Here is a 12,005-nt window from a genome sequence, read left to right as displayed (position 1 = left end):
TGAGAAAACTGAGGCTCAGTTAGAGTCATTGCTTTGCCCAAGGTCATGCAGCTGGAAGGTGGGGGCCCTGGGAGGCCCAGCTTTTCTGGAGAAGGGGGTAGGGTCGGGGCGGGCAGCACGAGAAGGGCTGCAGGTCCCGGGGCCCCGGAAGCCCCTGCCCACCCCTCTCACCCGCCGTCTCAGCGCCTTCCGGTCTCGTCTCTGGCGCAGCAGCCACTGGGTCCGTAGGAAGGCGATCTCTGTCCTCTCCCAGTCGTTGCCGAAGCCCACCCGCTTCTGCCCCCGCTCCTCCAGCTCCACGGTGCTGGTCTGGCGCCTCAGCTGGGCCTCCCTGCGGTGACAGAGGCCGTCAGAGGCGGAGAGCCCTTGGGGGCGTGCCCTGGCCCTGCCCCTCCTATGCCCGGCCTTGCCGGCCATGCTTGAAGCTTCTTGAGGACAGGGCAACTTTAATCCTTTCTTGCCTCCAAAATCCCCTGAATGAGTCTGGGTTTTAGAAGGTGGAGCAGGGCATGGCAACCCACTCCAATATTCTTGCTTGGAGAATTCCATGGACAGAGGAGCCTGGAGGGTTACAGTCCATGGGGTCACAAAGAATTGGACACAACTGAATGACTAACACTTAATATTATCGATACAGTTCACAAGGGTCTTTCACAAGCCATGGTTCCTCTTGTTTTCACTACAACCAAGCGGACAGGCTTAGTCTCCCCATTTGACTGGGTAGAGATTTGCTTTATAGGCTGAGTGACTTGCTCTGGGCCATCCAGGAGCAGGACATAGGCCTAAGGATGCTCCCAAGCTTGGAGGCCATCCTATCTCAGAGCTTGTGTTCAACATGTGGGCTGGTTTACTTGCTTCTCCTAGCTCTATCCCTAGACTCCTTCCCCGCCATGGAAGCTGGGTGGTGAAGCGTGGACCCCCATCCTCTCCCCTAGGGATGGTCCCTCACTACCGCCTGTGGACCCATCAGAGGGTGGTGCAGTGGGCTTTGGCATCAGTCAGCCCTGGGCTTAAACCTCTGACTAGTCACCGCTCTAGGTGTGTAACTTCGGCATGTTTTTTTTAAGCCGAGCGTGGGAGCCCAGTAGGGAGGCAGGGGACTGGATAAGATGACCTCTTCTCAGCCCAGGGCTCTCTGGAAAGGTCACTCGACTTACCATGTTGTCTCTGAGGAGGCTGTCAGAGCCAAGGCTGCCGCGAGGGCGTAGTCTGCAGCGCTGAACTGGTACTCTTCCTCACTGCCCCGGGGAAAAGAGAGTTCATGGCTCCTGCAGATTTGGCTGGGGGTCTGGCTGGGGGCTCCATCTACCCACCTCAGGGTACTAGGAGGCACAACTGTGGTGCCCTCCTCAAACCGTGGTCAGGGCCACGCCTCCTCTCTTAGACTGGGGGCTCGGCAAGGCAGGGCTGTGCTTCCCATCTCAGACTGGGCTCTCCAAAAAGAAGGGTCATTCCTCCCCTTTCAACAGGAATCTCCCAAGGTCAGGGCTGGGCCTCCCTCCTTGGACTGGAGGCCTCCAGAGAGTGGGGCTGTACCTCCCCCCTCAGGCTAGAGTATGCAGAGTTCAAGGAGTGAGCCTATGCCTCCCTGCTTAGATTGGAATATGAATAGGTCAGGATGTGACCCCCTTCAGGCTGGAGGCTCCAGAGAGCAGGACTGTGGCCCCTCCCTCAGACTGGAGTATGCAGAGGTCAAGGTTGTGCTTCCTCCCTCAGACTGGAGACTGCAGAGAGCAGGACTGTGCCTCCCGCCTTGGACTGGAGTATGCAGAGATCAGGCTGTGCCTCCCTGCTCAAACTGGGGGTCCTGGGGGAAGGGCAGTGGCTGGGCGGGTTCCTGATGCCCCACCTGCTGCGGAAGGTCCGTCTCCGCGTCGAGGAGTCCATCTGCAGGCTGTGCTGCCGCTCCTCCTTCTGCTCCTCCTCCCGACGATGCTCCCGCCGGTGCACTTGCATGGCCTGGGGGGGCCGGGGCTCCCCCACACCTCCCGGGCTGTGAGGCAGAGTCATGGCTGCGAGAGCGACAACCTGCAGAGCCGAAGTGCATGGTTACTCCACCTGGTGTCCACCCGCCCCTTACCCGTGGGGTCCACCAGCATCTCTCCGGAGGTCTGCTGGTGGCAGGGTTGGGGGGTGTCTCTCTATGGTGGGCAGGCAGGCGATCTCAAGATGCAACAGGGAGCCTGGCTCGCCCACCACCCTATGGGCTGCCCCCCATTGAGGAGCAGGCCCTGGCTTCCAGCTGCACTCTGTCCTTGCCCCTCCACGTGGTCTGAGCAAGGCCTTCCCTTCTCTGGCCTCAGATTCCCACATGTGAGGGACTGAGCACTGTGATGTCCAGAGCAAGGAGAAGTGGGCAGGAGAGTGGGGGCCCCAAGCTAGCTGGTTCTGAGTTTTTGCAGTACATTCTTTCCTGGATCTGGGGTACAATGATATCCCCGGGCCTCTGAGGACATTCTGATGCTGAAACCCTAGGGTGCTTCTTGGTGGAACCCCTGGAATTGGCTTCCATGCTCCTCCAGGTGGGAATTTGGGATAGGCCTCTTACCTGGAAAGGTCCTTACTGGGTTTGGCCCTGATGTAGACCCTGGGCACAAAGGAGGAGACAGAAGGGGAGACCTGCACCTTAGCCCTCTCCTGCCTGCTTCTAGGCTCTGCCCTGTCCCCGCCTCTCCTGCGGTGCCTGCTGGCCAAGCTAGAGTGAGTGTGAGTGTGTGTGTGTGTGTGTGTGTGTGTGTATTGTGTTCTGACCTGAACACGCCTGTGGAGGGCCATGTCTCTAAGTCCATGATGTGGGAGGTGAGCATGCTGGCCTCATCAGAGATCCTTGAGCCGGAAAGGCCTGTTCTGGGGTGTCAGAGGGCTCAGGCTGCCAAGGGTCAGTCTTAATGGGAATTTATTTCTTCTGGTTCCTTAAAGTTTGCTCCGTTTGGGCATCCAGAAAAGAACCCCAGGAGAGCCTGGGTCACTGCAGAGTGTTAGCTGGGACCAAGGACTGCCCGTGAGGCTTCCTGCAATGACCTCGCTGAACACAATAGGACATCATCCCGCGGCTTCCTATCCAGCACCCCCACACCCTCGAGGAAGAGGCTGGCTGCACCCAGACAATGACTGGCCTGCTCTTTCTGTGCCTTCCTCCCCTCAGCCCAGAAGAGAGCCACTGGGTGCCAGTGAGGGAGGCCCCGGCTCGGCCCTGGCCCCAGCAGCGGAGGGTTAACGTTCCCTGGCCTCAGCTGCTGGCTGCTTTCCCCGGATGCTCTGTTCCTGACGGGCACAGTGGGGTGGGCCTGGCGCTCATCCTTGACCTCCTGGGCCGCCCGCAACCAGACCCCTGGCTTTAGGGATGAGCCATCGGTTCTTTTTAAAGCGCTGACTGAGGCTTGGGATTAGGTTGTGAGCAGATTGCAGCTTTCCAGCCCTCTCTCTCCAGAAGGCTGTGTGTGTCTGCTGGGGAGGGGTCAGCGATGCGTGGTGGGTCAGGAGGGGACCTCGGCCCCCACTGCCCTCCCCTGAGGGTGCAAAGCCACCAGGGGTCCTGCCTTGTGGCCTTCCCCACCCACTCTATTCTCTCCACCTTCCTCCCAAGCCTCAGTCTGGCCACTGCCCTGTCTGCAATGCTCCCCCCACCATCCCCCCAGCTCTCTGACTGCATCTCCCAGTGAGAAGGGTCAAGGAGGTCTCTCCAATTCCTCAGGATGGGAAGAGAAGCATACGAGCCAGAGAGACTCTGAGCCCTGACAGCAGAAAGCTGGGTCCTGTGGGCAGGAGTGGAGACACAGCCTACCCAGGGGTCTGGGCAGGCGGGGACGTGCTCTTAATACTCCCCACCAGTTTCTGAGGCGGGAGTGCTGGCCCGGGTTTGGTGCCAGTGAGTCCAGGCTGGATGAGCGCCCTCCCAGCCCTGCGATGTGGGCCCCGCGGCCTTGCTCTCATCCCCTGCCCGCTGGCCGGGCCAAGCAGGGCTCCGCCAGGACAGCTCTAGGTTGGCTGGACCTGCCAGCCCACCCGGGTCCCTGCTGATCCCCGATGCCTGCAGGAAAGCCTCCACTTCCCAGGGCATCCCCAAGGGATCTGGGCCGGGGTGGGGAGTGTTGTAGCTTTCATATCACAGAAGGCTCAGCTCAGAAGACCCAGGGCCACACAGAACAGTGAGGCGGGGCAGGGATTTCTTTTCTAGAATCCCCTCTCATTTCCACAGCTGAGCACAACTCTGCCTCTTCTTTCCCGGTCTCACAGGATCCTTCCCCCACCACCCCCCAACACCCCTACCGCACTTCCGAATGAAAAGCTGAGGGTCTCACTATCTGGAGGTCTCTCCTCTCTCCCCTGATCTCTGGAGATGACTCACAGAAGAAGCTGTGCCCACTCAGGTGGCTCTGGGGGGACGATTCCAGAGGATGAGAGGGTCCTTGGTTTCTTCTTGCCCCGGACTCAGCGGGGACCGGGAGAAGAATGTGATCCTGGAGCTTGCACGGGCCTTAAATATAGCAGTGTGATGACAATGGATGAGAACTATGGTGTGGGGGGGTGAAGGGGAGGGGCCGGTCCCTGGGTCCAGCATTGCCGGCCGCAGCGACAGGTGGAGCTGTCCCCACACCCCCCACCCACCTCCCGCAGACAGCTCCTCCCCTGGGTTCCATCCCTTCCCCAACCCTCGCCCCTGCTGCAGTGGAAAGAAGCTCATAGCTCAGGCCTGGGTATATGGAAAATGGATCAGGGACAGCTTTCTCAGCTGCTGGAAGTTCTGCTCTGAATTCCTCCCCCGGCTCCCCCCAGTGACAGGTGCTTTGGGCAAGACATGCAGCTTCTCAGATCTGATTCCCCTTCTGAAAGTGGAGACAGCGAGGCTGGGCCCCCAGACATCAGGAAGACATGATGTGTGGCTGGAAAAATGACTCTTTAGTGCTCATAAGTTATCACTGCTAAAATAGAAGTGGGTTTCTTCTCATCTCTATACCCCCACTCCCCACACAGCAGCTACTGACTGGCCCTGCTCGCCTATGGTGAGGTGTGTGAGGGTGTGAGTGTGTGTGTTTGTGTGCGGGTATGTGTGTGTTTATGTGAGGGTGTGCAGGTGTGTGTGAGAGTGTATGTGAAGGTGTGTGGGTGTGCATAAAGGTGTGCAGTTGTGTGTGAGTGTGTGTGTGAGGGTGTCTTGGGTGTGTGAGGGTATGAGGGTGTGTGGGCTGTGTGTGCAGGTATGAGGGTGTGTGTGTGTGAGGGTATGTGTGTGTGAGGGGGAATGTGTGTGTGAGGGTATGAGGTGTGTGTGGGGATGTGTGTGAGATTGTATGTGGGCTGTGTGTGCGGGTATGAGGGGATGTGTGTGTGTGGGCGGTGTGTGTGAAGGTATGAGGTGTGTGTGGACTGTGTGAGTGTGTGAGGTGTTTGTGAGGGTATGAGGTATGTGTGGGAATGTGTGTGGACTGTGTGTGTGGGTATGAGGGTGTGTGTGTATGTGTGAGGGTGTGTGTGTGGGTGTGTGTGGTATGTGTGAGGGTATGAGGTATGTGTGGAATGTGTATATGATTGTGTATTGTGTGTGTGTGAGGGTATGAGGTGTGTGTGGAGTGTGTGTGAGAGTGTGTGGGGTGTGTGTGAGGGTATGAGGTGTGTGTGGAATGTGTGTGAGAGTGTGTGGGGTGTGTGTGAGGGTATGAGGTGTGTATGGGAATGTGTGTACAGTTGTGTATGGTGTGTGTGTGTGAGGGTATGAGGTGTGTGTGGAGTGTGTGTGAGAGTGTGTGGGGTGTGTGTGAGGGTATGAGGTTTGTGTGGGTGTGCATAAGGGTGTGCAGTTGTGTGTGAGGGTGTGTGTGAGGGTGTGTGGGCTGCGTGTGAGGGTATGAGGTGTGTGTGGCGTGTGTGTGAGGGTGTGTGGGCTGAGTGTGAGGGTATAAGGTGTGTGTGGAGTATGTGTGAGGGTGTGTGGGCAGTGTGTGAGGGTATGAGGTGTGTGTGGAGTGCATGTGAGGGTGTGTGCTGTGTGTGAGGGTATGAGGTGTGTGTGGGGTGGTATGAGGGTGTGCGATGATATGTGTGGGGTGGCATGAGGGTGTGTGGGCAGTGTGGGGGATGTGGCATAAGCAGCAGAGGAGGGCAAGTCATTTCCTCCTTCCCCATCCAAAGTTCCCAGGCTTCCGGAGTGGCCACTGGGGAACTTTCTTCCGGACCTTTGCTCCTCCTCCCCTTCTCAACCCTCTCCCCTCACGGACATTCACACCTAGGCCTGCAGGGCACTGGGGAAGTAGAGGAGGAGAGAGAAGATGCTGGCCATTAGGATACACGTCTCATCTAGGTGGGGAGACAGGCAGTTACAGCAGGGAGTGGTCAGGAGGGGCACCTGAGCCAGTCTCAGGGGATGAGCAGGTTTGGGGAAGGCGGTGCAGGCTCCACTGCAGAGACACAGCTCCCCTCCTGGCCTCCTCCTGGGGCCTCAGGGGCCCAGCAGCGCTGAGTCTCCCTAGTGCCCTGGGGACTCCTCAGGGGAGAGAGAGAGAGAGAGAGACAGACAGACAGAACATACAAGTGAGAGCTTCAGCCAAAATCTCAGTCTCCTATGAGGGAACTCTCATATATTTCTCACAGGAATGTAAATTGGTGCAGCCCCTATGGAAAATAGCATGAAAGTTTCTCAAAAAAATTAAATAGAACTACTATATGACCCAGCAATTCCACTCCTGGCTACGTATTTTAAAAATGAAAAGATTAATTAAAAATATGCATGAACCTCAATGTTCATAGCAGCATTATTTACAATTGCCAAGATATGGAAGCAACCTAAGTGTCCATCAGTAGACGAATGGATAAAGAAGGTGTGGTAAGTATATACGATGGAATACTACTCAGCCAGAACAAAGAATGAAGTTTTGCTATTTGCAACAACAAGGATGGACTTGGAGGATGTTATGCTAAGTGAAATAAGTCAGAAAGAGACAGACAAATACTGTATGATCAGTTCAGTTCAGTCGTTCAGTCGTGTCTGACTCTTTGCTACCCCGTGGACTGCAGCATGCCTGGCCTCCCTGTCCACCACCAACTCCCGGAGTTTACTCAAACTCTTGTCCATTGAGTCGGTGACAGTATCCAACCATCTCATCCTCTGTCGTCCCCTTCTCCTCCCACCTTCAACCTTTCCCAGCATCAGGGTCTTTTCTAATGAGTCAGTTCTTCGCATCAGGTGGCCAAAGTATTGGAGCTTCAGCTTCAGCATCAGTCCTTCCAGTCATACTGTATGATATATCATCACTCATACATGAAATCTAAAAGATGAAATAAATGAGTGGACATAAAAAGAAACAGACTCACAGATTTAGAGAACTAGTGGTTACTACTGAGGAGAGAGAAAAGGGGAGGGGGAAGATGAAGGTAGGGTATTAAGAGGTACAAACTATTGTGTATAAAATAAATAATCTACAAGCGCATATTGTACAGCACAGAGAATATACAAAATTTTATAATAATTATAAATGGAATATAACCTTTAAAAATTGTGAATCATTATGTCATATACCTGAAACTTATGTAATATTGTATACATAAACTATACCCCAAGAAAAACATTAATATTAAAATAAGAAATCTTAGTTTCCTGATCTTTTTGAAAACTCTTTCCTCAGCATTCTCCCTTCATCCCTGACTGCAGTGTTAAGAGCCTCTTTGGGGGGAGATCATTTGGCTGTTCTCTCCCATCTTATACTGATCCAACTTAAGAAGGGATTTCCACATTTATGCGTTCACTGTGAGGAGTGAGTGTGAACCTGTACAAAAAACCAAGAGGTTTGAGTTTCCAATCCAGCAGGAGACAGTCATTTAAACTGGTTCTATAAACCCCTTTCCCCCAAAGCAGCCTGGTGGAGGAGCTACTGATCACTATGATCTTGAACACATTCTATGATGTTGAATAACTTCTAAGTTCTATGATCTTGAACAAGTCACTAAGCCATTTGGGTTTTATCACCTGTACAATGGGATCAGTGATGCCTGCCTTGCAGTCTGATTGAAAGATTAAATTAGGAAACGTGAAGCCTGTTGCACAATGCTATTGCCAACAGCATTATTAAATGAGAGCTCCACCAATAGCTTTGAGACTGAGAAAGCGGAGAGCTTTCTCTACCTTCCTTTGGGTGTGGTGTTCCCATGTAACCCTTTGCAGACCAAATCCCAGTGAGGCCCTCACTCTTCCTGGGCTGCCTTAATGTGAGCACAACCAAGCCTCAGGTCGAGAGGTAGAGCAGAGGTCAGACTTGGTGCTTTATGAACCTTGGTTTAAATACCAACCTCTGGCAGCTGTACTTACTGATGGGATGAACTTGGCCTCCTTTCTGGGCTGCTTCTTTATCTGCAAATTGTATGCAAGCTCTGACACAACAGGGAATTGCCTGCCCGTCTTGTTCACTGTATCCCCAGCCCCAAGAACAGCGCTGGCATATAACCCGGTCTTTGATATATGCTTGTTAAAAATGAATGAATGAGTACCTGCCTTGAAGAATGTTTATGAGATTCAAATCAGGTTAAAATGCATGAAGTGCCTGGTATAATACTTAACTCATGGCTTGTTGTTGTTGTTTAATCGCTAAGTTGTGTCCAACTCTTTGTGGCCTCATGGATTATAGCCTGCCAGGCTCCTCTGTCCATCGGATTTCCCAGGCAATAATACTGGAGTGGGTTTCCATTTCCTTCTCCAGAGGACCTTCCAGACCCAGGGATTGAACCTGTATCTCCTGCATTGCAAGCGGTTTCTTTACCTCTGAAGCACTGGGGAAGCCGTCGCCCTCTGGGAAGTTCTAACCCATAGGTAGTTCTTCTTAAATACTTAATTCTTTCTCCCCTTCCTTTTCCTTTTCATTGCCCTCTTTGGATTTATGAATATTAAGGATACTCATCTGAATCTCATTTTTTTTTGTAAATTAATTAATTTATTTTAACTGGAGGCTAATTACTTTACAATATTGTAGTGGTTTTGGCCATACATTCACATGAATCAGCCATGGGTGTACATGTGTCCCCCATCCTGAACCCCCCTCCCACCTCCTATTTTACCTACCGGCCACCCTGAACTGCCATGAGGGTTTCTGGGACAGCAACCAAACTGTCTTTGGCTGATCGTTCCACCTGGTGACCAAGGGGAGAACTGTCTGGTCCAAAGCTTTCTCCCACTACCTCCTTTTGTCCTGCGTCAGTCGTCTCCCTTCCCTCCTCTGTTGCTCTCACACTTCAGTTAATTCCCATTACAGTTCGTCTCATACTAACAGGTCAAAACGCATCTTCCTCATGCCCCTTCCTCATTAGAGTGGGAAGGGAAAACTGGCTCAAGCAACTGAAGGGCTGAGTGGGGGTGGGGGTGGGAGGGTGGGGGATGGGGCTGGGGTCTCAGAGCTGTGTCCCTCTGTCCAGGCTGACACTCAGACTGGGGAGGGGCACAGAGGGATCCAGCCTTGTCCTATGGGACCCTGGAGGAACCCTCATCCCCAAAGGCCCTGTTCTCTGGGTGGAAACTCAGGCAAACCATGTGCATTCCTAGGGTGAGGGGTTTGGGAGGCCAGGAGTCTTCAGATATCCCAGATTGAAATAGCCACCCCCCGCCACTGCCCCACCTTCTTTCAGCTCCCCACCCCCGTCTAGGGGGTTAGATAGGGGTGGCTCTAGGGGGATATTTGAGACCAATGGATAGGCGAACTATTGATATAATAGCATGGGTTCCTCCACTTGCCTAAGAGGAATCACTAAAGGACTTTATTAAAAGCCTGATTCCCTAGGAGCTGTGGACCCAGCAGGTCTGGGCTGGGGCCGAGGAAGATGTATTTTTTGTAAGCTTCTCGAGGGCTTTTCATTGTGAGGCAAGTTTAGGAAACCTCACCTAAACCCCGGAGAAGGCAATGGCACCCTGCTCCAGTACTCTTGCCTGGAAAATCCCATGGACGGAGGAGCCTGGTAGGCTACAGTCCATGGGTTGCTAAGAGTCGGACACAACTGAAGCGACATAGCAGCAGCAGCAACACCTAAACCCTCTGAGCCACATTTTCCTCCTTTGCAGAATATCAGTGATGCAGCCTATCATGGCAGGTTAGGCTGCATCACTGATATTCTGCAAAGGAGGAAAATGGCAGGTTAATGGAAGAATGAGTCATCAAGAGCAGGAACTTCCCAACAGTGAGACTGAGTCCCTCCTCCTCTTACTACTCCTTGTCGGGCTCTGCTGGACTCTTACTCATTTGCTTCTGGGCTGGGCCCTGCGTGACTTGGAGGCTGGTGACACCAGACTCACCTTTCTCTGGACTGGGTGGGGCCAGGCTGCAGGGCGGTCAAGGTCTAGGACGCTCAGGAATGCCAGTGCCCCAGCCCAGCGTCCGGGCCTCGGACACGCTGCCCCCTAGCTGGTTCCAGCTGTATCTGTAGCCTGAGTTTCCTGCCTGCAGGCTGGAGGCCTGAGAGGGGACAAAGCCTAGTAGACGCAGGGCCAGGCTGAGGAGGGTCACAGGACTCAGAGACTCACGGACTGTAGGACCAACAGTTACCCCAGGGAGCTTAGAGAGCTTTGTGGCCTTGTGAATTGCAAGAGATGTTTACAGCTTTTAATTAAAAAGTCTCTGACACCCTGACCCACTCACCTGGTGAGAAGAGTCCAGCTGGTAAGTTGATTTTCATGACTAAACCAGGTGAGACCGTCAACCTTTGACCAAGTTCACCCCGAGTGACAGGAAGCAGGCTTGTTTGCCGTGTCGGAGCAGGGAGCAATCATCAGGGCCAGCGTAGCAGCTGCCGGGAGGAGAAGGGGCTGGCCCACCCTCCGCCGGGGAGATACTGGGTCTAGACCAGTGACCCTGAAGAGATGTTAAATATTAATTACAGATAAGGACAGTGCTGCCTGGCGCTGTGTTGCAGGGAGGGGAGGGATGAGGAACAGGAGGGGAGACGTGCTGGGTGCGGGGAAGGGAGGGCATTGCCCACCCGGAAAGGGTCTCACCAGGGCAGCTGCACTTTGACCCTGTTGCTCAGCTATGTTCAGACAGGGCCTTGGGATGTTCAGAGGGGGATGGGGGCGCTGGCCCTTCAGGGTCCCCATGGGGCCCTCCCCTCCTTATGTCCCTGGAGTCTCATCCTGCAAAGAACCCAAACTGCTGTGGGAAGTTCCTTCTCTTGATGAAGACAAAACATACTAGGTTGGGGGACTTCCCTGGTTGTCCAGTGGTTAAAACTTCCCCTTTCAATGCACGGGGTATGGGTTCAATCCCTGTCCAGGGAGCTCAGATCCCACATGCCTCGTTGCCAAAACACCAAAACATAAAACCGAAGCAATATTGTAACAGATTCAGTAAAGAATTTAAAAGAATGGTCTGCATACAATTTTTTTTTTTTAGAAAAAGCACTAATTTTAAACTCCAATTGTGTCGTGGCCTCAGCGGGGGCCAAGTGGGGGGCCCCTTCTTCTCCGTGGGCCTCTGTTTGCTCATCACAAGGATCACAGAAGATGCAGTGATACAAAGGATGTGACTGCATGCTGAAAGCTCAGATGAGAGCCTGCTTTTATGGAGGAGCAGAGGCAGGGGCAGAACGGTGGGGGAGCCCTGCCCTACCTCTGGGGCTGGGGGGTGCTGGGGAGACAGGTCCTCTGAGAAGGCTGCTGCCACCCCCAAAATAGCTTCCACCTAAGAGCTCAAGGCAGCAAGTGAAGAGGAACTAAAAAGCCTCTTGATGAAAGTGAAAGAGGAGAGTGAAAAAGTTGGCTTAAAGCTCAACGTTCAGAAAACTAAGATCATGGTATCTGGTCCCATCACTTCATGGGAAATTGATGGGGAAACAGTGGAAACAGTGTCAGACTTTATTTTGGGGGGCTCCAAAATCACTGCAGATGGTGACTGCAGCCATGAAATTAAAAGATGCTTACTCCTTGGAAGGAAAGTTATGACCAACCTAGATAGCATATTCAAAACAGAGACATTACTTTGCCAACAAAGGTCCATCTAGTCAAGGCTATGGTTTTTCCAGTAGTCATGTATGGGTGT

General features: G+C 53.4%; 1 protein-coding gene across 6 annotated transcripts in view; it reads right to left on the bottom strand.

Moving 5' to 3' along the window:
- Window positions 1–10,770, bottom strand: part of MYOM3 (myomesin 3) — a 59,604-nt gene extending 48,834 nt beyond the window's left edge. Inside the window, exons 1-5 of one of the 6 annotated variants that reach the window (XM_006077970.4) lie at window positions 10,611–10,770; window positions 4,302–4,477; window positions 1,850–2,028; window positions 1,158–1,238; window positions 172–331 (exon numbers count right to left, since the gene is read on the bottom strand). In XM_006077970.4, coding sequence (XP_006078032.4) covers window positions 172–331; window positions 1,158–1,238; window positions 1,850–2,028; window positions 4,302–4,477; window positions 10,611–10,647 — 633 coding nt within the window. In that variant the 5' untranslated portion in view covers window positions 10,648–10,770. Of the gene's footprint in view, window positions 1–171; window positions 332–1,157; window positions 1,239–1,849; window positions 2,037–2,751; window positions 4,216–4,301; window positions 4,590–8,280; window positions 8,300–10,610 lie in introns of those variants that run through there. The other 5 variants (XM_044938120.2, XM_044938122.2, XM_044938124.2 and 2 more) reach the window with 5 other exon arrangements.
- Between the last annotated feature and the right edge of the window lie 1,235 nt (window positions 10,771–12,005).

This window comes from Bubalus bubalis, chromosome 2 (assembly GCF_019923935.1).
Source record: "Bubalus bubalis isolate 160015118507 breed Murrah chromosome 2, NDDB_SH_1, whole genome shotgun sequence".
NCBI lineage: Eukaryota > Metazoa > Chordata > Mammalia > Artiodactyla > Bovidae > Bubalus > Bubalus bubalis.
The sequence above is the reverse complement of the archived record's forward strand: the minus strand, read 5'-3'. Positions and strand labels throughout refer to the sequence as shown.